Genomic DNA, 25,097 nt, shown 5'->3' with positions numbered 1-25,097 from the left:
GGCTTTGCCTCTCGGCTTCGAGGCTTCGAGTTCACGGTGAAGGCCAGAAGAATGATAGAGAGAAGAGCGAAGACTTGACTTGACTTGAAGAAAGAGTCGAGAATCGGCCAGAGGCAGCTGGTCCGACGAGGCGGCTACTTGATTAGTCCCAAAGCGATCGTAGACCGAGACGGACCGCCGACAAGAAGCTGCAGTCTTCACCGTTAAGAGTAATTCTTTGCATTTGCATTCTTCAAGTTTCATTTCTTCTGGACAGTGGTGGTGATTCATCAAGAAATCGGTTGTTTGGTTGTCGGTTCTCTGTCGGCGGTGTGATTCCCGTTCTTTTTGGTTCGGCCGCGAAGAAAGTTGTCTTCGAACATGTTAATTGCGACGAGGGGCCGTGGGCCGTCGATTTCTTTTAACGGTCTAAGTTTGGCCAAACGAAAACACTTTTCGTTTAAGCCGATAAACGAAAACATCTAGACATTTGACAAGGCCTACACTTAGCTTTTCTTTATTCAGGCATAAAGTTCAGCACATTAAGTTGGTTTAAAGTCTAAGAAACTGTTTGTGAAGAGGTCGCTAGATCCAACATAGATGATCTTGCTTTTAATGTACACATAAAAGCCATTATTTGAAGGGAATTTTAACGGAGTAGTCAAACGTATAAGAAAACAATAAACATTTATTTAAATAATTATAAATATATTAAATCAGATTTAGATATGTTGTCAGACAAAAAGGCGGCTCTCCTGCTGGTGACCGCGATCACCGCCCTCAAATTGGAGGAAATTAGTGCCTATAGACGCAACTTCGATGCGCGGCAAAGTAGTAATTCGAATATTCCACTCTGGAAACAGCGAGTAAGTGGGAGAACCTGAAGTTCATAATTTTCTCGAACTAATCCCGAAAGTTTCCGATTACCCAAGGCCTGTGAGAAATCACAGAAACAGCGACAAAATGCACACTATGTTTGCGATGAAAAAGGTGACTTTAAGTGCCTTCCTGGGTGGCAGGGTGATCTTTGCCAGGTGCCCATGTGTCGAAGGGGCTGTGACCCGATGAATGGTATGTTTACTCCTTCAGCTGATTCCCTATCTTGTGGCCCCAGAACTCACTATCTCACAGGTTACTGCCAGAGACCCGGGGAATGCAGGTGTCGCATCGGATACAGCGGCGAACTCTGCGACAAGTGCATCCCGCTTCCTGGCTGCCAACATGGCGGTTGCACCAAACCATTCGAGTGCATCTGTAAGCCTGGCTGGGCGGGACTCTTCTGCACGGAACGTAAGTAGTTACCGGAAAAGGATAACAACTACATGATTGGTCTTAAGTTAAAACATAGGGAACTAGTATCGTTTTGGTGGTTGTACTTGCTATAAAACATTTACAACAGATCAAAAATGCCTTTTTCTGTCCAATCCGATTACTCAATTGCAATTTGAAATTTCCTCCAATCCGCGCGCAACCATAGCAAGTTGCCGTACCGGATGCCACAGCACCCGTGGATATTGCGAGGCGCCTGGGGAGTGCCGCTGCCGGATTGGTTATGCCGGACGCACCTGCTCCGAGTGCGCCACGATGCCAGGCTGTCAGCACGGCACCTGCAACAAGCCACTGGAATGCCTCTGCCTACCCGGCTATACCGGACTACTTTGCCAGACGCGTAAGTCCTGCAACCACCAAAGGGATCCACCATCCACCCTACTAATCCCAAACTCCATTCCGCCATTCCAGCAATCTGTGACCCAGATTGCAGCAAGCAGCACGGATATTGCCGCAAACCTGGCGAGTGCCGGTAAGTAGGAGCAGCATTTCAATGAAGGAAATGCACAAGATGTGTTCGGCAAACTGGAGTGCCCCTTTTGGGCTAAATCAACTGTTTTAATCATTAATTTAACATTCCCAAGCATTATGGCTCAGTTAGCTTAGCACTAACAGCAAAACTAACCCATATTTGCCATCAATTTTCACGGACATCCCCTTCTTCTCCAGCTGCAAGGTGGGCTGGACGGGCAGCCAGTGCGACAAGTGCTTCCCGTATCCGGGATGTGCCAACGGGGATTGCGAGGCGCCGTGGGAGTGCAACTGCCATCCCGGCTGGGGCGGAATGCTGTGCGACGAGAGTGAGTATATCCGTATATGCGACCATGCCCACGGGGAATTGACCGAGTTGACCCACAGAGCTCACCTACTGCGTGGAGCATCCGGACACGTGCGAAAACGGGGGCAAGTGCACTTCGCTGAGTCGCGAGGATGGGAGCTACCAGTGCCAGTGCCGGCAGGGATTTCTGGGCAAGAACTGCGAGATACGCGATGACTTTCTGCTGACCTCAGAGGCGCCACCGCGAATCACACCGCCCACACCCGCCGAACTCGAACTGGAACTAGATGGCGAACTGGACCAGAACGGGCAGCAGGACATCGGCACAGGTGTGCCCGATGACAGCGCGCCAGGAGGCGGGCTGGTTGGGGAAAAGTTGCCGACGGGTAACGAGCCGGAGCGGCGGAAAAATGACACCGCAGCCAACGTGGCAGCCGCAGGAGCAGGAGCTGGAGCAGGACCCATGAATCCACTACCCGGCAACAGCAACGCCACAAGGACGACATTGGTGGTGGCAACTGGAACTGGCAGCCACAATGCGACTAATGAAGCGTTAAGCGCCGTTACAACGAGGCGTGCCACCCCGATTCCCCTCACATCCGGCGAAAAAGCCGTAAAGGGTAATGCAACAAGTGTGACGGCAGCGACAGGACCTCAGCCACGCCCCCCGCCGCCCATCGTTGCTAGCCAGGAGCAAACAATAGCAAATTTGGCGCCAGCTGGAACAGGAACAGCAACAGCAACAGCAACAACACCACCAACGGCTACAACAGCAGCAACATCCGTGACCAGCCACAAGGATAAGCCAAATGTGGCGGACGAGGAGGAGGACGAAGATGACGAGGATGATGAGGAGGATGAGGATGGCGAGTACGATGAGGAGGAGGATGAGGACGAGGACGACGAGGAGGATGACAGCGATCAACTCATACCAAATATTATATAGTTAAGAAACTGACAAATGACAAGTAATCCCTCTTTTATATACACATTGTTCAGTTAAGGGCCACTTATCCAGCATCTCAAAGCTATTTTTTTCGAATATTTATTATAAACTATTGAATGAAACATCCAATTAAAAAACTCCATCCATTGCGATAGATATACATATATAAATTGTATTTATTTATGATAATTTTAGGGATTAAGCTAAGCAATTTTCGATTTAACAAATGTCAAAAAAAAAAATGATATTATTAAAGTTTGCTAATCTTAAGTTCTACAAGAAGTCGTTGAATCGAAATTGGGATAGGAGATTAGAGGATTGGACTCAGAGCCTGTGGGAGTTCAATTCCTGCACTCGGATTGCACTTGGTTCGCTTAAACTTAAGACAAATGGGGGACTACGAGTTCGGGTTTGAAGGGGGATCTATATGGCCATCTTAGCGCCACCGAGTTGGGGGTAGTACGATTGGATTGGGTATCGAAAGTTGGGATATGGAAGCCAGCACAACATAGACATCTAAACATACATATGACTCCTGCATATGGGTGTTAATAAATATATGTAACTGGTAGGGGAGACTTACGAATCGACAAAAAAATATGTGGAAATATGGGAGAGAGAATAATAACTCAATACAATATCGATACGAATAATCATAATAATTATAATAATAATAATGGGTATTGCAAGAGCAATCCTGGTTGCCTTAGTTGAGCTCCCGCTTGTCGCGCTGACTGATCTGCGCCATGGTGATGTACTGGCGCACCAGGCGCGAGATCTCGTGGGCCTGCTCCGTTTGGACGCGGATCACGCGCTGCTGCATCAGATTGCCCACCTTCATGTCCAGGAAGAGGGCGCCATCCTCCGAGCGAACCTGCAATAATATAATTTCAGTAAGCAAAACAATTCCCTTTGGCAGGCAATTCCAACTCCTCACCTTTCGCGTGGAAATGACCTCCATGAAGCTCCAGTGCTGCAGGGTCTCGTGTGTATTGGGATCGAGGAAGAGGACGCCACGTCGATTGAGCGCCAGGATGAGATCCCGCCACATGGGACTATGGTTATCCTCCACATGCGGACCCTCCTCCGCCCAAATGCGCTTCACTGCGAAGAAGCTGCTGCCGAAGAGCGGCCAGGTGGCCAGCACGTTGAGGAACTGCGCCTTCACCTGGCCGGGACTCAGGTTGGCCACCTGCGGCCACGCTGACTGAACGAGACCCACCCACTGGGCAGGTCGGATCTCACGGATACCCAGCGCCGGCTTGGGCAGCAAGAATTTGATTTCCTTCATTGCGGGCACGTGACTCAGATCGGCGGCCCGATGGAGCAGGGCAGCGATTCTCGCCATATCCCTGACCATTTCCGGCACGGGCACCCCATTGCCGGGCAGTTCCAGCAGCAGACCCTCTAGGTAATCAGGCGCCACCTGGTTGAAGAGCACCTCCACGTAGAGCGGCATGGGAGCCGGTTCTCGTTTCAAGGCGAAATGCCAAACGGATCGGCAGAAGATCAGGTAGAAGGGCTGTCCGGACTTGAGCAGCTCCGTGGTCACATCGAGGATATACTCATCGGCGGCCAGCGGCATGGTGAACGCATCACCCTGGACGATGCAGTACAGCGAGAACTCCTGCTGCTCCGCCTCGGATTCCACGCCCAGGAGGGCGCACAGTTCGGCAATGACATCTGCCACCACGGTGGAGCAACGGGTGTTGACCACACGCTCCGCTCCGCCGGGCAGGCGGTAGATTTGTCGCCTGGCTGAACGTCCAGCGGACACGGCCGTCACCTCCTCCACACTGGGCACATTCTTGCGGCCGCCGCAGCGGGCCGTCTTTCGGAGATTGGTCAGACAAACGGCCGCTGTGCCGTGACAGGAACGGCGTCGATCGGATGCCGCCGAGGTCAGGTGCTCCATCAGGTAGGGACGCAGTGCGTCCGAGCAGCCAAAGTATGCCGCCAGGATGCTGAGCAGGCGCCAGGCACGCTGCGAGCTATCCGGACATGGTGACCGGTTGGCCGTCGTCTGCTTCATCAGCTGGCAGTAGACCTCGTCGCGCAGGGCCAAGTATTTGTGACAATGCTGTTGGTTAAAAAGGAAACATTTGGAACAAATTAGTCAAATAAGTTGAATATTATTATTCCAATATAAATATCCGGCTTGAAAGTCTTCTTCCTTGATAACCATAACTCAAATCATACATGTTCAATACGGAAACTGACAGTTTGGTTTGTTCAAGATACAACTTAAAAGACTTCCGATTGCTGACTTTATATAACAACTCTTCCTGTTTGCCACTCAAATCAAGTTTGCAAAACTGGAACTTGTCAAGTGGTCACATTTTACCCAAAAGCTAAAAGCTCCTTTATAAATATTGCTCCTTGGATTGCACATCCCTTATCTTCATACTATATAATAACTATACGTGATAAGGTACTCTCGTGATCCACTGACTTGTAAAACGATCTTCATTTTCCTTTCCTTTCTGACTTTGAGGTGTCCACATCCAAACTATTTCCGGTTCGGGTGCTTAAGTCGAATTTCTAGGGCAGCAGAACGGCCTGCGATTCAGTTGTCGCCCGAAACCAGTTGCACATATTTGTGGGACCACCTCAAAGTCACCGATTCCAACCGGTTTGGCTAACCCAGAATCCAGAATACAGAACCCAGAACCCAGAACTATGAACCAAGAAGCCGGGCACAACACTCACCATGAGCACAGTGTAGACGCACTTGACCTCGGTGAGGTCGGGATCCAGCGGTATATCGCCGCAGTAGCGCAGGATGCAGTCGAAGCACTCGAGCGCCAGTGGCGCCAGGTCATTTGGAAGTCGGAGGAGCGGCAGGCGTATGGCGTGGCCCTGCCACTTGACGAGTTCCGCATAGGAGCGGTTCGCGGCGGACTGGTGCCGCTCGTGGTGGCGGTCAGCGTCCCTCAGTTGGCTGCAAAGGAATCACAGATATACCCATTAGAATCATGTCCCTTGGCCAAACCCAACCCATGCACCATCCCACTTGAAATAGAAACTCACTCATTGCGGAAGTGCTGCATGGCGAACTGGAGCAGCGAGTACTTGGTGACCGAGGGTGGAGTGCCACCATTGCTCTCGTCCTGCAGATAATTGGCATCCAGGTCGTGATGCGGCAGGGACTGCGACTGCTGCTGTTGCTGCTGCAGCATCTGCTCCTGGTGATGCACCTGTCCGTTGGTCAGCGACGAGGGCTGTTGACCAGCATTCGACTTCCGGGCGGAGTGCAGGTAGCTCTGCTGCTTGAGGAAGCGCTGCTGCTGACCCTGCTGCTGACCCAACTGCTGCTGCTGCTGCTGGTGATCGGCGGCCATCTGGTGCTCCTCCAGAGCGTCCTCCAACTGCTGCTGTTGTTGCTGCTGCTGATGGTGCTGTTGCTGTTGCTGCTGTTGCTGCAGGTGGTGATGCAGTTCCGACTGCTGGAGCTGCTCATTCTGCCGTGATCCGCCATCCACGCCGTGCTCGTTGCGCTGGGCGTGCGCCTGGCGGGATTCCAGGCGCTCCAGCGGCACGTTCAATGTCTGGGCGGCGGCTCGGGCGCCCGACGACAAAGTGGAGGCCTTCGATTGTGACTGCAGGGGGAGAAAGGATAAAATAATTTATTATTTAAAGAACCTTACAGTTCAATCTTTATGATTTTAAATAAGTATCCTAAGACTAACTAGTATAATATATCTATTTTAACAATAACAAAATATGATGGTCGAACATTTATTACAAAATCAATGTTACGATTAGATCATCAAGGTGTTTTAGGCCAGGATAAGTGTTTAATTAATGTTAACGCTGCGCTTTTTAATAGCTGATTAATCAATTTGCAGAAAAGATGACCGCCAATGTTTTACACAGAAATAACTTTCAAACTCAATTGCAAGATGGCATGTTCATATATTTTAGCTAGAACACTGATAAAAAATAAAGCAAAAAAAATAAACATTTCTTTTTTAGTGAATTAAAAATCAAAGCATTTCATAATTTTGATTGCCAGAATATTTAAATCAATGCAGCTCAATTAAAATATTTAAATACACAAATTAAAAATGACTTATAATTGGTTGTGGAATTTATAAGTATAAAATTCGGTTGAGATGCGACTTAAGGATTACAAATTAGTTTCGAAAGTCGACTTTTCTGGCGATTACAATCATTTTTTTTACCGTGCAGAGTTGAGAGAGGCAGCAATTTGTTAATTGACTTGCAGCGTGCAACTTGCAACTTGCAGCCCGCCAATCGCATATATATTTTTTTTCTTTTTAGTTTTGCTGGCCATGTCAATGGCATGTGAAAGTTGCTGGGCGCCTTTTTGGCCAACTCGACGACCAGCAACCAGTTGCCGCCGTTCGACTGCCATTTGCTCGCATTGACGCCCATCCCGTTGCAGTGCGGGAAGGGGGCGTGGCCGATGATTTATGCTCCCATATTGCCCGGTGACAGCTGGCGGGGATTGGATATTGCCGATCGGCGGCGATACGAGCGATTTTGGCAACGAAAGTGTTTGCTGGCATTGGTGATTTTTCACTTTTATTGCTTGCATTCAATTATTTGGTGCAATTTGTTGCAATTGCTTTCTTTTTTTCGCTTTTTTTTGTCTTCTTCTTTCCTGCACGCCCCCACAGGCACGCAGCCATAAATATTTGGCTATACAGATAAGTACGAAAGTATACTCCCAACTACCCCACAATTGCATTTTGCACGCTCATGCGAGAAGAGATTAGTAAAAGTTGTTGTTTATGAAAGCGGAAATCTTTCACCAATCAATCAACTTGCCATATGTGAAAAATTATGCGCATTGTTCAAATTTTGGCCAGCAACGTGAAAAACCACTGCAGGAAAATAAAAAACATAAAATCAATACGAACTCATCATTGCACCCAACTGGTTGTAGATGAAGATTGTTTTTGGTATTGCAACTATTTTTTAATCAAACTGAAATGCACCAAAGAAAAGTGGATTAAATGGTGATATCATTTCCAGAGCTACCAAAATCAATCTGGCGACTCGCTTAAGTCAATCAACAATCAGTAAGTATTTCCATTTCTTCATTTTCGTTTGGGGATATCAATATTTCATAGCAAACCAACAGGTTTCTAAACATAACAGCGGTTTTTAGTTCATAAATTATGCATGATTTTCGGACATTTCCCAGTCTCTATTTTCAGATTTCTTAACTGCGGCTAGAAACCACAAGAAGTAATGTAACGAAAGCAAGTTGAGTTACCATACATTTTCACGCATCTCTGTTTTTCGTTGGTGGTTAATTTCATGTGCAATCCTTTGGGCAATTAATGTTGCTTAATATACTCAAGAATGGTATTACTATTAACCATATTTAACCAAAAAAAAAATGGACAACAAAATCAACTATCTACAAGTCACACAATTTCTTCACCAAGAAGAATGGCGTGGGTGCACCAACATGCTCAGCAGGAATCATCGTTAAGTGCCAGACAACCAATCGAGATCGCCTTGGGACGCGGATCACCCACGTCCAAGTGCCTAATCCCGGCCAGAAGCTTTTGGCGACTCGTCTGGCTGTCTGGATGCAATCGAGAAGCTGTTAGCTGTCAGCCAAAAACAAAAAAAAACGGGGCCAAGTCTTATGTTAACAGCAGAAATGGGTATGTGGGTATGGTACTATATCGCAGCATACTAGAACTGGAACCGGGCGGCTACCAACTGGGTCAGATGGCCTGAATCGGTGGACTCTAGATGCTCCAGTTACCAGTGGCACTCGACTTGCAGCGCGATAATTCTCGCACAGTCACAGCAAAAAGCACTCGCACACACGCACGCGTGTGATGGTGGGCAAAAACAAGAGTTAAATTTGGACTGTAATTTCTAAGTGACCGCTAAAACTTTCTTTTTGGCCAGCTAGCTGACTTGGCTGGCTTTGTGTTATTTCATACGAATTTCATCGTGTGTGCCGCGGTATTTCTTTGTTTTGCCTGAGCTTCAGTTAATTAAAAATTCGAAATTAATGCCAGTTGTCCGTCCGTTTTGGATGGATTTACGGCGGACCAAACTGCAGCGGATGGTCGAAAGAAATTAAAGTAATTTACTATTGGCGCAGCTCGAAAGCAATAAAGACGCAACAACAAAAAAACATCACACACACGAAAAGAGTGTAATTAAATTATTGAAATCAAATTACGGTTAGATTATAATGCGGTTTTTTTCATGGCGCTCGTATAGAAGTATAATAACCCATATTGTACTATCGTACAGCTTGCATCTTTGTGGGTCACCATCCATCCATCCATCCATCCAAGCAAGCGAGCAACCCATCCCATTCAGCAGTTCTCATTGTCTTTAATCTTGTGTTTTTATGGATCGCACACCGAGTGGTCATCGAACCCGAACTATAAACGTGATGGCATCTTTTTGATCCGGCACGCTCCTCATTTTCCGGGGGCAAGAAAGTTCGCCAGGGAATTTAGAACGTGCAATACGCACATCCCAACCCATTCCCCGTGCTCAACTCAATTCAACCTCTTCCAGCTGGACAAGATCGATTAAACACAATCAGGGGATTCATTAAAACCACTGTTTAGTGAATAGGAGACTTTGTAACATTCTCTATACTTAAGATTAACCATAATTCAGTATCTAAATCTAACAAAGTATCTTCTAACTTTGAACTTCCAGTAGGTACATAAAGTTCCAGATCTAACTTCAATATCATTTGGAAGAACTGAAACCAGTGGAAAGGAAAGATCAGACTGCTGATCCATTGGGAAATTCAATGAGTGCCCGAAAAAGATGATTTCCCTACTCCTTTGTTGCCCACTAACAATGTTGACATAGAGGCTACCGTAAAGTGGAGACCCCGACTTCACTGTATCACTCAGTCTTATATAATCGAGACCCGAGATCACCACTTTACCCGCTAATTAGCCCACCAACCACCAACCAGGTTGCCCAGCAATGAGGTTCGTGATGTAAGAGACTGCTCAGTGGGCTGATGGGTTGGTGGGCTTTCGACGGTTTTGTTTGGACGAACAGACAGACGGACCAAGACGGAGTGTCTGGCCACGCTAATAATGCGATTATGTGTCGACTTAATAACACCGTTAGACTTGAGCACCACGATCATTCATCTCACACCCCGATTACCTCCATAACCGAAGCTTTGAAAACGGGCCCATGATTTGTGGTCTTTTTTTTTTTGACTTTTTGGTGGGCCGCTGAAAAGCGTTCATATTTGATTAACTTCTCATTTGTTTTTACTTCCGAAATTGGTGGAAAAATTGTGTATAATCGATACAGTTTAAACGGTTTGATAAATAAAAATATAGATGAAATAGATTTCGAAAAATTGTGAAAGACATTTCCCTGACTTTTAGTATTAAAAGCACCAGAATAAATCCCTAAAAATGTTACCTCATTGGAGTTCATGGTCTCGAATCGCGCCAGGATCTCCTTGACCGAGATCTTCGACTCCGTTGGCTCCTCAAGAATGGTCTCCATGCGACTGACGGATCCACTACTGGCATTGCTGACCCGCCGCGTCTTGTTTCCACCCGGGATTAGCAGGGCCGTAGATGCCAACGGATTGTTTCCGCCTTGAAAGGCAATCAAATTGGAGGTGGTGATGGGAGAAGGAGCAGGAGCAGGCCCAGGAGCTGGAGCAGAGGCTGGTACAGAAGCCGGAGCTGGAGAGCAGCTGGAACTGGAGGTGGGATGTGACTCCATGTGTGGCATATCCTGCTCCTCGTTGTTGTTATTGTCATCTCTTTGGCTCATTTGCATCTTGAAGTTGAGCTGCTCCTCCAGACAGCACTGCTCGCACAGACTGCCGGCGGAGGAGTTGGATGTGAGTGTGGCGGTGGTGCAGCACTTGTACACGATGTCCTCCTCAACGCTCCAGGCATTGTCGTTGGCCATTCCGAGATCCCCGCCTGAGCCGGATCCACACAGATCCCCGCCAGCCTCGTGCATTCCCATCGAGACGCAGCACTGTTCATTCAGCTCCCGAATACTCTCATTGGTCAGCTGGTCGAGATCACTGCGTCGGATGTGCTGCTGTTGCTGCTGCTGCTGGTGGAGCGACTGCATCTGAATTTGGGCATGGTGCACCTGGGCCGCTGTGGTGCCCGTGATGTGGGCTATTTCCGCATCATCCGAGTCCGTATAGAGCATCTCGTGCTCCTCATCCGTCAGGTTGTTCAGGGAGTCCAAGGAGGCGCATTTGCACTCCTGTTCGCCATCATCTTGAGCTCCTCGATCCCCATCCCTATCCCTCTCTCGGTTCGGATCCTGATCCTGCTGCTGACCCTGCTGCTGCAGCAACTTAAAGTTGTTGACCTTGTCGTGGTGCATTTTGCTAATCAGCGACTCCACCTTGTTGACAATGCTGCTGAACTTGTGGGGCGCACTCCCGCCGCCGGAGGTCAGTTGCACCGCCTGGCAGGAGGAGGACTTGCTGGCCCGCACGCTCTGCGACATCCTTGGCAAGCGCTTGGCTCCGAGCTGCGAGCTCCTAGGTTCAGGATCAGGTGACGACTACAGTCACGACCATTGCCATAAGGCCGCCGTCTCAGTGAAAGTTAATGCATTGTGATGGACGGCCTGCAGGCTCTATATTGCACCATGGCGAATGCTCAAATATATTGTTTGCACAGCGGTTCGGTTCGTGCAAACAAACAAAAAAAAAACAAAAACAAGAAAAACAGAAACAGCAACAACAAGTCGAGGAAAACGCGGACGTCGAACGGCGAAAAATGAAAAGCGAACCGCAGCGGCCAGCGGTTCCCGCACAATGAGTGTTGAATGGATTGGATTCGATGGTCGGACACACACATCAAGCCATACGTATACGCGATTTTTCCAGCTATTGGTTGTAGTTTTTATTTCATTTTTATTTATTTCTATTTGTATTTTCTTATTCGATGTGTGCAAATTGGCAATGCAGTTAAATGCGTGCCGTATTTGTTACTTTTTCTTGTTATTTTTTTACGCTTTTCTGCCTCAATTTATTTTAATTTGCCATTTGCAGTTTGTCTTTCCACTTGATGGACTGGCGAAAATCCGCCGATCGTCGCCTCTGTTTATTTATATATATATATATATATATATATATAAATGAGTTATCTCTGTAAGAGCAGTTCGAAAATATGGCCATATAATTGGAATCAATGCTGAGTTGCGCGTTTTTCAGCCAGCACGGATGGTTGGGCAAATTGTTTGCCAATCTACGATCGGAATGAAGTAACCATTATAATAACAAGCCATGGGATGGACAATGCGAGTGCATTTCGATCCAGTCATCCAATATTTTGATATTACTACACTGCCTCAGTATAAATTACATGTGTATAATATGATTTGGCAACTAATTAAATCGAATGGTGATTAGAAGTGGATTTAATAATATATTCGCCAAATTGAAAGTGTTTTTATTATGGTTAAAACAAAGCAGATGCTTTGTTTAGAAGGATCTAAACAATAATTATCGTATATCACAAATAATTATCAGCAATCAATGAGCCTGCTTTACTCATCCGATTTCACTGACTTTTTAGCAACAGTTCGCTAACTGTTAGAAAACAAACTTCTTGGAAAATGGTAATGGAAAGTGCTTTTCTCCAAACGGATTGGCTGTTATCTTTTTGAGACTTTTTCGAACTGCTCCCACAAAAGTTCGGTGGTGGCTTATCTGTGGTCCGGTTATGGCCATTCAATCGAAACCACTTGATTTGTCATCATACATTTGTTTACGCTATTTTCTGGGTCAGTCCGGGCCAGCTTTGTTTTGTATTGGCCCATGGGAAAAGCATTTTAGCACAACAGAGCACAAATAAAAAAATAAAAAACACAAAAAGATGAAGCTATCGAAGCTTAAACTTGGTCAATTCAAAGGCGGCAAAAAGGCCAAAAGAATTCGATACGAGAGCGCGCTGCGTGGTGCCGTTACCGCACATTCGTAACAACTAACGACTGAAAACTAAAAGCTTAAAACTGAAAACTGTCTTGGCTGAAACTGGCCAACGCAATCTGGTCAAAATGGAAAAGAGCCAACTGGCCATTTCACTCGCAGCCGAGCAGAACAGAGAGCAGAGCAGAGTGGCAGAGCCGCAGAGCGGCTTTAAGCCAAGTTAAAACCAAGACCAAGAAGACCAACTGAGCGGAGTGAAAACCGAAATCTCTTGGCTCTCGCGACTCTTGGCCAAGCCGAGCGTAAAGCCCCTCCGGAGAAAGAGCGGGAAAGTCTTTCTCCGGCTGCGATTCCCATTCCCCCTGCTGAGCTAACTGTTCCGACTGCTCTTTGGCCACTCCAAACTCCTCTCCACATCTGCCACTCCGATTGGTCAGATGGGTCAGTCTGACTGGGCAGCTTTGGCGTTTAACGAGTTTTCACGCATAAAATGAATTGAATTAAGAAACAACTTCAAACGGCAAAGAGCTGAAGAGGAAAAAGGGGAGAAATGTGGGGGAAAATGGAAAACATTTTGTTGATCAAACAAAATCTGAATCCACAACGCGTAGCGGAAATACCCTGGGGTAGTATGATTAAAGAAAGTTTAGTTCCTAACTATGCAAACTAACTTACCATTTTTTGCATTTTAGAATAACTAAATGGGCTTTTAATTTATAAATTTGTTTTTCTATTAATAAAAATGTACACAAATTTCACTTTGAATAAACGTTTCGCTGATAAGCGTAATTAATGATTTCATCAAATATTTATAATGCAATTTGAAAACTCTTTACCAACATCTCCTTCAACTTTGATTGGCGAAAAGTGCATACCCGTTGCAAGTGTCAAACAAAAAGAGAAAATAAAAGTAAGCACTACACCTGAAGCTCCATTCGAGTGATGGACGTGCGCCAACTATGAATATCAACCATGCGCAGATGGTGCTTATATGGCGCTGGAATCTCGCTGGAGCCACTGAGACCCACTGAGCTTCAAGGCGCCGAAAAGAAAACCAAGCCAGGTAGCTTCCAAGAAACAGGCCTCCAATATATCAATGTTTCTATAGCAAAGACACAAGATCAAGGATACACTGACTAAGCCGACTAAAACTGAATACTTTTGGACGGAAAATAAGGGGTATTGCCAAAATGCGACATTTACGAGAGGAGTTTTCATCACAGCTTGACTAAAAAACGTCGCAGAGCAAAATGAAAGACTATTTTCAGCAGCTTATCAATAGAGCTAACTATCCCTATCACTATTTTCATGATTTCCAAAAATAAAATTTTTTGCAAATTTTTGCAATTTTGATAAGGGGTACCATCATCAAAATTTGCAAAAAAAGCAAAAAATTTTGATTTCCAACTTGGAATACAGGTCGATAGGGAATTTTGTTACGAATTCAACGAGGTATGACAATTCCTTTTCGGGCAATTATTTTTATTGCTATTGAGAAAATACTGATTATTTTTTACCCAAAAAAACAAAATAATAATATTGCTAAAATTTGAATATTTACAAACGGGGTTTTCTCCATAACTTGGCTTAAAAAGGTGGCACAGCTAAAATAAAGACTGTTTTGTGCTGCTAATAATCACTATTTTCATGATTCCCAAAAATAAAAATTTTAACAAATTTTCGCATTTTTTATAAGGGGTACCATCATCAAAATTTGCAAAAAATAGCAAAAAATGTTGATTTCCAACTTGGAATACAGGTCGATAGGGAATTTTGTTATGAATTCAACGAGGTATGACATTCCACTTTTGGTCAACTATTTTAATTGCAATCGAAGAAATAGCGATTATATTTTACTAAAAAAAATATTGCCAAAAATCTGATATTTACAGACGAGGTTTTTTCCATAACTTGGCTAAAAATGATATCACCGCTAAAATTAAGACTGTTTTGTGCAGCAGCATAAAACATAGCTCTACCCCTAAAATTTTTTTTACTTTAAAACATTTTGTTGAAACATTCATTCCCAGAAAAAAAATCAGAAGCCCAGAACAAGCTAAGCTACAATTGTCACTTCAATCGAATCGTTGTACATATTAAACCAAACGGAATTGACGATGAGAAACTACGACTATTTGTTCAAGATCCTCGTCCTGGGTGACTGCGGCGTGGGCAAATCCTGCCTGCTGATGCGTTTCTCGGATGACCGATTCACCGAAAAATACGTGTGCACGGTGGGCATAGATTTCAGGGTGCGCAGCGTGGAGGTGACCGGTCGGATGGTGATGCTGCAGATCTGGGACACCGCCGGCGACGAGCGCTTCAAGTCGCTGCTGCCGTCCTATTATCGCGGTGCCACTGGCATATTGCTCGTCTACGACATAACGTCGTCCAAAAGTTTCCGAAGCATCGATGGCTGGCTGGAGGAGATACACCGCATGTGTCCGGAGTCGGTGAACGTCCTGCTGGTGGGCAACAAATGTGATGATCTGGATAATCGCCAGGTGCGCTTGGAGCAGGGTTTCAACTATGCCAATCTTCGGGCAATCGGCTTTCATGAGGTTTCCGCCAAGAGTGGAGCGAATGTAAATGACGTATTCAACACGTTGTCAGTTGGCATATACAATCGTCTTGTGCTTTGCACCCCAAACCGCTTGCCAGCTGGGCAGGAAGCGGAGGAGGACACTGAAGACCCACCAGATGAACCAATCAAATTAGCTGGCAAGGATCGGCAGAAGACCAATGACAACAATACCTGCTGTTAAGCCTCTAGACTTCATTAGACGTTGTTATAATATAATATATTATAATAATATATTATTATATTTTACAATTTCTACAATATCTACTTGCACAACGAGCTCCGTAAACTTCTTGCCAAATGAAAAAACAAAATATTTGTAAAGGGGAAAAAAAACAAATAATAATATTGCCAAAATTTGAATATTTACGAACGGGGTTTTCTCCATAACTTGGCCAAAAAAGGTGGCACAGCTAAAATAAAGACTGTTTTGTGCTGCTAACAAGCATAGCTAACTATCCCTTTCACTATTTTTATGATTCACAAAAATAAAAATTTTAACAAATTTTCGCATTTTTGATAAGTACCATCATCAAAATTTGCAAAAAATAGTCAAAAATAAAAGTTTCAAGGTGAGAATACAGTTCGATGGGGAATTTTGTTACGAATTCAACGAGGTATGACATTCCACTTTTGGACAACTATTTTGGTTGCAATTGAAGAAATAGTGAATCATTTTTACCAAAAAAAATCAAAATAAAAACATTGCCAAAAATTGGATATTTACAAAAGGGGTTTTCTTCATAACTTGGCTTAAAACGATATCACACCACCAATAATTGTAGCTATCAATCCTTATCACTATTAGATGTGGATACTCAATAAACTATAACATTTAGAGGTAAAATATACTGATACTGATCAGCAAAGTCAATCGATTTTATGCTTGAGGTGATATCACAGCTTTTGTCTGCGCGATATGAAAATAACACTTTGAAATTGCCCAGCTGCCATATTATTATCTTGTGGCCGTAAAAACATTAGCAGTTTCATTAAGGCCACGTTATAATGACCGATGCCAGCAATTATTCACGCAATTAATGCAATTATTTTTGTATTTACGTGAAGTAAAGTGGCAAGCAAAACGATTGGTATACAAAATAATTGCTATGCCAAAAATTGCAATTGGTGCAAGACGTGATTTTTGTGATTTATAAATAAATATCAATGTCAACATTTTTTTTGAAATTAATTAGCAAATAAAAATAGAACTTAAATATGTGCAAAATATATATTTATGTGATATTGAAACATATTGCAGCTGTCTTCGATCTAAAAGGCAATTATATTAGCATATATATGTAATTCCAAGCTTGTCTAGTGAGCTTTGAATGCTTAAGAAATATTTATAGCATACTTTTGGTTGGCAAAAAAAAAATAATAATAATATAAACTAAAAAAACTTGCAGATGTATAAGATTAAATAATCATAAGTAATAAAATACTCCCTAAAACATTTGTCAAATAAATAGCACTCACCTTGCGGAACTCCTGGACAAAAGTGGTGACCATCGACTGGATGGCGGCGGCGCGGGCTGCATGGAGTGCCAGGTGCTTTCCATTCCTCAGATTGAGCTGCAGTGCAGCAGGACGCGGCAGGGTGACTGCACTCTGGATTTCGCCAAAGGAGATGGCCTGCACCACGATCAGGTAGTCGGCATCCCGACGAGCCAGATAGAGTCCACTGTGCGAGACGCCCATGATGCTAACATCCGGATAGAGCGGCGCTCCTTGTACGGCGAACAGTCGAGCGAAATACAGCGGCCAATCGCGAGCCATGTCCACCAGATGCCGCTTGACCAGGGCACGCACCTGTCCTCCATTTCCTCCGGCGCCGGCTCCCGATCCGTTTCGATTGGAGAGCGTGTCCACACTCACGCCATGCCCGTGCAGCATGTTCAGGGCGGAGCTCTTCTCCTGCGGCGTAATCCGCAGGCAGGGAGTCACCCCGAAAACGTCGCCCAGCACCTGGGCAAAGAGCAAGTCCAGCGCCACCGGTGGACCGATGGGTTCGTGTGGCTGGAAGACCTCCTTGCGCACGCGCAACTTCCACGGCACCCGGTTGTAGGTCAGGCATGCTGTGCTGCCCCCGGATCCCGATCCCATCAGAACGCCAGAGACCACAGCCAATCCCGGGCTGGTCGACGAAGGCGGTGGCACCGGAGCCGGCACAATAACGGGCGGCGGCGTGGTCATGTGCATCGAGTCCAGCTCCTCGCGCATTCCGGAGCTGGCCGAGCTCTTGCGCTTCCGCTCGTGCTCGTACTTCTGGGCCATGTGGGTCCGGAAAGTGGCCAATCCGCCGGTGCGGTCCTCCCTGCGATGGCCACCGGTGGTGTCCATGCTAGCCTGGATCACACGAGGCGGCGCCGGCTGGTAGACCTTATGGCTTTCCCGCTCCCTTTCCACTTGGCGAATCTCATAGAGACGCTCGCGTTCACGCTCCCGTTTCTCTCGTTCCTTTTCACTACCACTTCCGGAGGCGGGTCCCTCCACTTCCGCCCGATCCCACACCGACTCCGAGTAATCCTCACGATCGCGACTTCTGCTTCGGCTGCGGGATCTTTCCCGTTCCGCCTGCTCCCACGCAGCCACCGCCGGTGAGGAGGAAGCCGAGTGGTCCTCCAGATGCAGGTGGTGACTGCTGATCATCTGCTGCTGACGCACTGCACCGAATGTGTCGCGCTCCTGGCGCTGAATAAAGGCGGGCACATGCTCTTTAACCACCTGACTACTCGAGGTGCGATAGTCGGGCTCCGGTTCCGGACTCCTAGCCGTCGGCGGACTTTGCGGAGCTGGCGGCGGAGCAGGTGGCGCCATGCTTGGCGGTCTGATGGGTGGCGGCGGAGCCGGCACACTTGGAGCCGGTGGCAGTAGCACTCCAGGCCAGCCACCCGAAGGCGGGGCTGGTGGTGGCGATAGTTTGCCCTCCATTCTCTCGATCTGTGTGCGCACCGTTGCATGGGAATCGACTACTCCACCAGGGCCGGAATTTCCACCAGACACGCTGGCAAAGAGTCCACCCAGCTGCTGCTGCAACATAAGCTTCCGTGTGTCCTCCAGTTTGGCCGGAGCTCTTTGCTCCGACTTGGTGGAAACGGTTGATCTCACCGAATGGCCAGCAGTTACTTGCTCCAACCGCTGACGCATCTCGGAACTAAGCTTGAGCTTACCCACACTGCCCGGCGGCGGACGATCTGCTCCGATCTCGAAGCTCTTCTTGGCCAGCTTGGTGGTGACCACACTTTGCATCGGTTGTCCCGCATCCTGGGATTCGCGGTCTCTGTCCCTGCTATTCACCGCCGATGTGGTTGTCGTCGTGGTCGTCTCCAGTCGGATGCTGCTCCTCATTAGCTGACCACTCATGGGCGGCGGAGTTGGACTCTCGATCTCAAACTCCTCCCACTCGATGGCCGTGGCCGAGGCACCACGTGCTCCAGGGCCCGACTCCATCATACCTCCATTGCTGGTCATCTGATGATGCTGAGCCTGTGGCGTTGTCTTGCGCTGGTGCTGCCGCATCTTGAAGGCGAAGAAATCCTCCTCGGTCTGGAACTGGGGCTCATCCTGGGGCGGTGGCCAGCGCCACTTGCCAATCCGCACGGTCTTGGCCCTGCCGTAGGGATCCAAGAAGTGTCGCGTCTCCGAGGGATCTTTGCACTCCAGCGGCGGCGGCATTGGCGGCGGTGGAGGTGGTGGTGGTGGTTGCAATGACTCCATCACTACCAAACTACTCCGGGTGGCCTTCATGCGCATTGGGGATTGCGGTGGCGGTGGCGAGATGGACAGACTACTCAAGATAGGAGGAGCTGGTGGCGGCGAGGTGGAGTTATTGGCCGCCGCCGCTGCCGCCTGCTGACTAAGCAGCGTCTGCAGAGCTTGATTCTGGGCGAGAAGTTGCTGCTGGATCTGCAGGTTCTGGGCCATTGCAGACTGCAGGAAGGCGCGCTGCACCTGCTGCTGATACAGAGCTGGACCTGACTCCGTCTCGCCAGGCAGCTGCATCAGCTGGTGGAGCAGCGGATCGGCTCCATTACTGTCCGTGCTGCCGCCTCCACGGATGCTAACAGCTAAGTGCTCCTTGCTGGTCAGTTTGTCTAATCCCTCGGCCACTGGAATAGGTTTAAAGAGCTCATTAATGTAGTCATCTAGATCCTCGATTTCCGATTCCTCATCCCTCTCCTCGGGTTTACTGGCCGCTCCTCCACCCTTGATGATAGCCGCCAACTGATCCTTGCTGGCCAGCTTCTCCAAGTTCTGGACCAGTGGTATCGGTTGGAATATATCGTTGATGTAGTCATCCAAGTCATCAATCTCCGATTCCGCTTCATTTTCTAGCTCATAGCTGCCTCCTCGGATACTCGCTGCCAAGGATCTGGCATCAGACAGCTCATCCAAGGAACCATCCAGCACTGGACTAAACAGATCGTCCAGGAACTGATCCACATCTGATGCCTGCGATGGGACCCTTACCCTCCTCACATGGGAAGCCAAGGATGGAGCCTCACTCGTATCGGACATGGCCGAGGACCTGGTGGCGTACTCGGCCTTGTCCGCATATTTACTGGAGTGCGAGCCATGGGAGGCAGCATGGGATCGGCGTCCTGCGTGCTGGGACTTCTGGTAACGAGGACCCGTGTCCTTGCCGACTGGAGCCAGCCGCTCCGCCGAGTGATACCGATCGTTCAGGCGACTCTCCGAGAGACCCAGTGTGTGCAACGGCTCCTGGGAATCGCAATCCGTTGGCACGGGAACAATATCCCCGGCGAGCAGGTCATCCAGTGACTTGGAACGCGACTTCGCCTGACCCGGACTCGATCCCTGACCCGGTCCTGGACTAGGTTCACGTTCGAAATAGCGTTCATTGAGCGCCGAACTTCTGGAGAGCAGCTCCCGGCTGCTTCTTCGCTCCCGCGGCACATCCTCTTTGCCACTGGAAGTGGGTGGAGCTGGTGGCGGAACCGCTGGACGTTTAACAGCATCCGGCAGAGTGGTTCTTGCAAACTTGGCGCCAGAACGCAATAGATCGCTTCTGGGAGCAGGAAATGCGGGGCACAGCTCCTTCTCCGCAATCAAATCCATCACGTAGTCCAGTCCACAGCTATCGGTGAGCTGTTGGCCGTCGTCCAGCACCAGGGTCCATCCACGACTGGCCACGCCCAAAGATGAAACAGCTAAAGCTGCGGCCTCCTCGCAACTGGTCCACGAATCGACGGCGACCGTTTGACTGGCCTCGTCCGGCAGAGTAAGCGGTAGTGCCATGTCACATCCTCTGGTCCAGGCACGCCACTCCAGCCAGGCGGGCACGAAGCTCCGACAGGCGCCAGCGCCCACTGCGCCGCTCGACGTTCCACCGCCCTGCTGGCGGAGCAGCTGTCGCAGAAGAAGTGGACGCAGCGACTCTGGAGCCTCATCGTCCACAAATCTCATCAGATACTTGCTGAAGGCAGCACTGGGCTGGAAGCAGCACAGACACTGTCCCAGAAGTTGCCACAGTCGAGTTGCCTCTCCGGAATTGGGCGGCAGGCCATGAACTTGGTTGCACAACTGCACCAGAATCTCATCCCGCAATCCTCTGGAGCTCAAAGCCTTGTGCACAATATAGTCGGCCAATAGCTTTTCCTTGGCACCTTCCAAGGCTTTATCGTTACTCCAGCGAAGGATAAGCTTGAACACGGCCAATGCATCCTGGAAGTCCTGATCCCTCGAAGCTGCTCTGGTTAGCAAGGGAGCAGTGATGGGTTCCCGCCGCGGCTGCAATCTCAAGCCATTGCAGTAGACGCTGCTGAATTTTCCAAACGAGAACTGACCAAGGTCCTCGGGTAGCTGAACTGCCGACGATGGTGGACCGGGAACTGTGCCCAGTACCTTGACCAGATGGCGATCACCGTGCGGCGGTGACCAGCCCTGCAGTTTGGAGTAGATAAATGCCAATTCGGCTGGTATGTCCAGGTAGCTGAGTTGACTTCTCTCCAGCACGGCCTGCTTGGCCTCCCGTGCCTCGCGAGCTCGCTGAGCTGCCTCCCTGGCCTCCTGCCTGCGTCGGTGATCAGATCGCAGTTGTTGGACCCTCCTCCTAGCCTGGCGTCCTCGCCACAATCGCTGGGCAGTGAGGGCTCCCTTGCGGAGACGCTCGTAGCGTTGCTGTGCCCTCTGACCTCGCCAACGGGCTTGGAGACGGGTGGCGGCCGCCTGGCGACGCGCCAATTGCCGGCGGACAAGCATACCACGCACATGCCGCTGGACACTGACAGCCGCTCGGCGCAGCCGCTCGGTTCGTCCACTTTCCAGAGCCCGATGCAGTGCCTCGCGCAGGAAAACCCGCGTAGCTCCCAATTGATAATCCGGACCTTCCACACCAGTTCGCGGCATGGCCTCCAGCAGAGCTCGGCACAGTTCGCGGTAGGGTGTACCTCTGGCCAGAGGCGATGGCAGCAGGTGACGATAACGCTCCACAAAGTGCTGGAAGCGCAAGCGCACCGGATAGCCTCGCTGCCGGATCTGGATGGTGTCCAGCATGCCCAAGTATCGAAGTTGTTGCAGTACACACGGCATATCCATGCGGAGGGCGTGCTTCTCCTGATTCGGTTTGATGCAACGCACGAACCATGGATGACACCTGCCCATCGATTGGAGCAACTGCTGCAGTGAGTCGGCGAATCTGGCTGCCACCGTTGGTGTACGCGGCTTCATCGTGACGAATCTTCCATTGCTGCCCTTTGGCAGAGTTTTTCCGGCGTCTCTCTGAGCACGAAGCTGCTTGGTCAACTCACCCACCAAGGGCAGCCGGCTGGAGGCCAATAGCTCCAGGACATCACCCCTCAGCGCATCGCGATTCTTGTCCAAGAAACCGTCCACGCAGTACCACACCTGACCCGCATAGTGGGTCACTCCAAACTCCTGGGCACCGATCCGCGGACGAGCGTATAGCTCGCTCAGCGCATGATTGTAGTGGCACTTCTCCAGGAAACTCAGATCAGTGGCACGCGGGAAATTGGACTCGTCGTCCAGCAGATGGCAAATGCCCACCGGCTTCTTGGCCAGTAGATGGATCACCGGCAGATTGTCATCCCAGGCCAGCGGAGTCCACTCCAGACGCTCGCGGGCATACTCCGCCTGCTCCAGCTTGAAGACATGCTTATTGAAGTACAGCTGCAGGTTCTCGTTCGCATAGTTGATGCACAGCTGCTCGAAGCTGTTCTCCGCCAAATCCTCGAACCCAAAGATGTCCAGGATGCTGATGCGATGGGCATCATGAGTTCCGCCCTTCTGTACAATCGAATTGATCCGCGAGACCAGCCAATTGAAGAGTCCCGCATAGAGAGCCTTAGCAAAGGCATCTCGAGCATCCAATGCCTGATCGATGCCAAGTGGCGTGTGCAGTCGTTCCGCTCGAGCTTCGGTGGTGCGACTGGTCAATGCCCGATGCAGTCCGTCCGCGCTAATGTGCAGCAGGTGGGCGGCCCACTTGATCTCTGCATCGGAACCGACCTCCACGCCTTCCTGGCCGTGTCTCAATTGCCGGCGATGGAAATAGACGTTTCCCAGATGAAGAACTGCCGCCAGGACACGCACGATGCCCTCTCGTTCGCCCTCGGAGACTCCAAGAACCTGCATGGCTCCTTGCAGTGACTCCCAGTCCACTCGACCACTGGCGCAGTCGGTGGCGCCCTGGTTCAGATAGAAGTACTTGTCCGCCTCCAGCAGACCGTACTTGGATCGCTCCGTTTCCGATAGTCCGCCAAGGAGTTCGTAGAACACATGGTAGTTCCGTTCGCCCGGCGCCTGTGTCACGATACGCGACTTTTCCAGCAGGTACTGCGTAATCTTGGCGCCCACGATGGCGCCACTCTTGAAGTACACCTCCAGATACTTTCCAAACCGCGAACTATTGTCGTTGCGGGCGGTGCGGGCATTGCCAAAGGCCTCCAACAGCGGAGCAGCCTCCAGGATCTGCTCGGTGATGACTGCTGAGGCGGATCCACCGCCGGGCACCACGGCCGCCAGGTACTGCATCACCAATTTGGTGGACTCCGTTTTGCCAGAGCCACTCTCACCGGAGATGACCACCACCTGGGGCGATGGTAATGCCGCATGTGCGGCCGCTCCGATGGCAAACAGATGCGGCGGCAGGGATCCCAGTGGTCGGCCGGCATACTGCTTGGCCACCTCCAAGCCATAGGCATCTGGGAACATCTTGTACGGATTCACCGCGATCAGGATACTGCCGGCGAATGTGTAGATCAGACCCTTGTCGTAACGCAGACGAAGATTCCACAGCAGCGACGCCTCGTGCAGATCGTCAAGCAGGGTCATGTCCTCCACGCCGCTGCTGCCCAGATCCTGGCGAGCGCGCAGGCTGCCCTCTCCCGGTTGCAAGGCGAATGTTTGTGGCTGTAATAAATGAAATGAATTTAGAAGGAGGTCAAGCATAATAAGCCTTATATTAGGGGGAATCCAAGGGAAAATCCTCTAAAGGAACTCTATGGAACACATCTCTCACATGGCGTGCTATCACATCACTGCAGAGCGTGGACAGTCGCTTGACCACTTGTGGATATCGACACTTAAGGCGTCGCAGGCGACTGGCGGGCAGAGCCGGATGTTTGGCCGACAGATTTGGAAGATCCTCGAAATCCTCTAGACTGGCGGGACGCTGACGACGCAGGACGTGCGGCGAGAGGAGTGCCAGAGAGGGCGACTGGGCAGGACTGGGAGTCACCGATCCTCCGCCGCCGCGTTGCCACGGCTCCAAATGGAACCGTACGATGCGCATCTATTGACGAACCCCGCTATTGGTCTCAACTCCCACTAATCCCAAAGCGACAACGTTTCTGGGCCAAATAATGGGCCCAAACCCGAATCCGCAGCGAGATCAAGAGATCAAGAACTAGTATCACAAAAGACGTTTGTGGCCGAGGTCTCGAATGCAACTGAAAGGAATCGGAATCTGGCGGCTTCATTGCCACAAACATTCCCCAAACGTTTCTAAAACGGTTTTCGCTGCATCCAAACACGTTCTTTCAAAACGATGGAAGATGGGGGTATGGGTATGGGTATGGGTTGTAGTATGGCTATAGTAGACCGGATCACTTCGAACCCGGCCAGACCAGATGACACTCCTGTTAGCTACCGACTACTTAGTAGTGTGGGCCACCAGAACGACGCCACAAAAAAATAATAATACGCAAGTGGCGAGAGGAGGAGACGGAGGAGAAGAAAAGCAAAGAAGGAGAGAAAGAAGGAAAGAAGACACCCGATCGCATTGATATTGATGCAGTCTTTCGATCGCCATTCAATTAGGCGGCCAGTGTGTGGGGGACTTTCTCCCCAAAGCGAAGAGAGGCCCAACCAGTTCAAGTTCGATGGCTTGATGGGTTCTTGGGCACGTCTTCAGTCTTCGAGTCATCGAATCTTCAGTCTTCGATCTTCAGTCTTTAGCAGCTTCGTGTGGGGCAGGGGATGTTGTCATCTGATAGTTGGTCAAAACAATGCCGTGAAATATCTTCTTTGGATCGCTGAGAATGCATTCGCCTCGGCAACTTCCCCATTCATATCAATGGATATCCGTATCAATGACAGC

General features: G+C 49.1%; 3 protein-coding genes and 1 long non-coding RNA gene across 6 annotated transcripts in view; 2 read left to right on the top strand and 2 right to left on the bottom strand.

Annotated features, from left to right (window-relative positions):
* The first annotated feature begins 65 nt into the window (after window positions 1–65).
* LOC6725636 (protein jagged-2) lies at window positions 66–3,534 on the top strand. 2 transcript variants are annotated; one of them, XM_016172748.3, is made up of 8 exons: window positions 66–209; window positions 706–845; window positions 912–1,050; window positions 1,111–1,269; window positions 1,457–1,648; window positions 1,720–1,780; window positions 1,978–2,108; window positions 2,167–3,534. In XM_016172748.3, the coding sequence occupies exons 2-8, from the start codon at window positions 708–710 to the stop codon at window positions 3,030–3,032; spliced, it is 1,686 nt and encodes a 561-aa protein (XP_016038853.1). In that variant the 5' UTR covers window positions 66–209; window positions 706–707; the 3' UTR covers window positions 3,033–3,534. The 2 variants fall into 2 exon arrangements, with proteins under 2 accessions (XP_016038853.1, XP_039152287.1); XM_039296353.2 differs by having other exon boundaries at window positions 700–845.
* The window catches only part of LOC6725635 (unconventional myosin-XV), a 32,048-nt gene continuing 10,129 nt past the window's right edge, over window positions 3,179–25,097 (bottom strand). Inside the window, exons 3-7 of one of the 2 annotated variants that reach the window (XM_039296351.2) lie at window positions 16,994–23,908; window positions 6,063–6,631; window positions 5,742–5,973; window positions 3,970–5,112; window positions 3,179–3,906 (exon numbers count right to left, since the gene is read on the bottom strand). In XM_039296351.2, coding sequence (XP_039152285.1) covers window positions 3,739–3,906; window positions 3,970–5,112; window positions 5,742–5,973; window positions 6,063–6,631; window positions 16,994–23,908 — 9,027 coding nt within the window. In that variant the 3' untranslated portion in view covers window positions 3,179–3,738. Of the gene's footprint in view, window positions 3,907–3,969; window positions 5,113–5,741; window positions 5,974–6,062; window positions 6,632–10,439; window positions 11,709–16,993; window positions 23,909–25,097 lie in introns of those variants that run through there. The other variant, XM_039296352.2, reaches the window with a different exon arrangement.
* LOC123327330 lies at window positions 12,122–14,163 on the bottom strand. Its single transcript, XR_006542025.1, has 2 exons — window positions 12,767–14,163; window positions 12,122–12,151 (listed from the first exon to the last, which is right to left on the bottom strand). It is a non-coding gene; the product is annotated as an uncharacterized LOC123327330 (long non-coding RNA).
* Window positions 14,991–15,970, top strand: LOC6740451 (ras-related protein RIC1). Its single transcript, XM_002077266.4, has one exon. It carries the CDS (start codon window positions 15,051–15,053, stop codon window positions 15,696–15,698), a length of 648 nt encoding a protein of 215 aa, XP_002077302.1. The 5' UTR covers window positions 14,991–15,050; the 3' UTR covers window positions 15,699–15,970.

This window comes from Drosophila simulans, chromosome X (assembly GCF_016746395.2).
Source record: "Drosophila simulans strain w501 chromosome X, Prin_Dsim_3.1, whole genome shotgun sequence".
Lineage (NCBI taxonomy): Eukaryota > Metazoa > Arthropoda > Insecta > Diptera > Drosophilidae > Drosophila > Drosophila simulans.
Note: the sequence above shows the minus strand (reverse complement) of the source record. Positions and strands in the feature narration are given on the sequence as shown.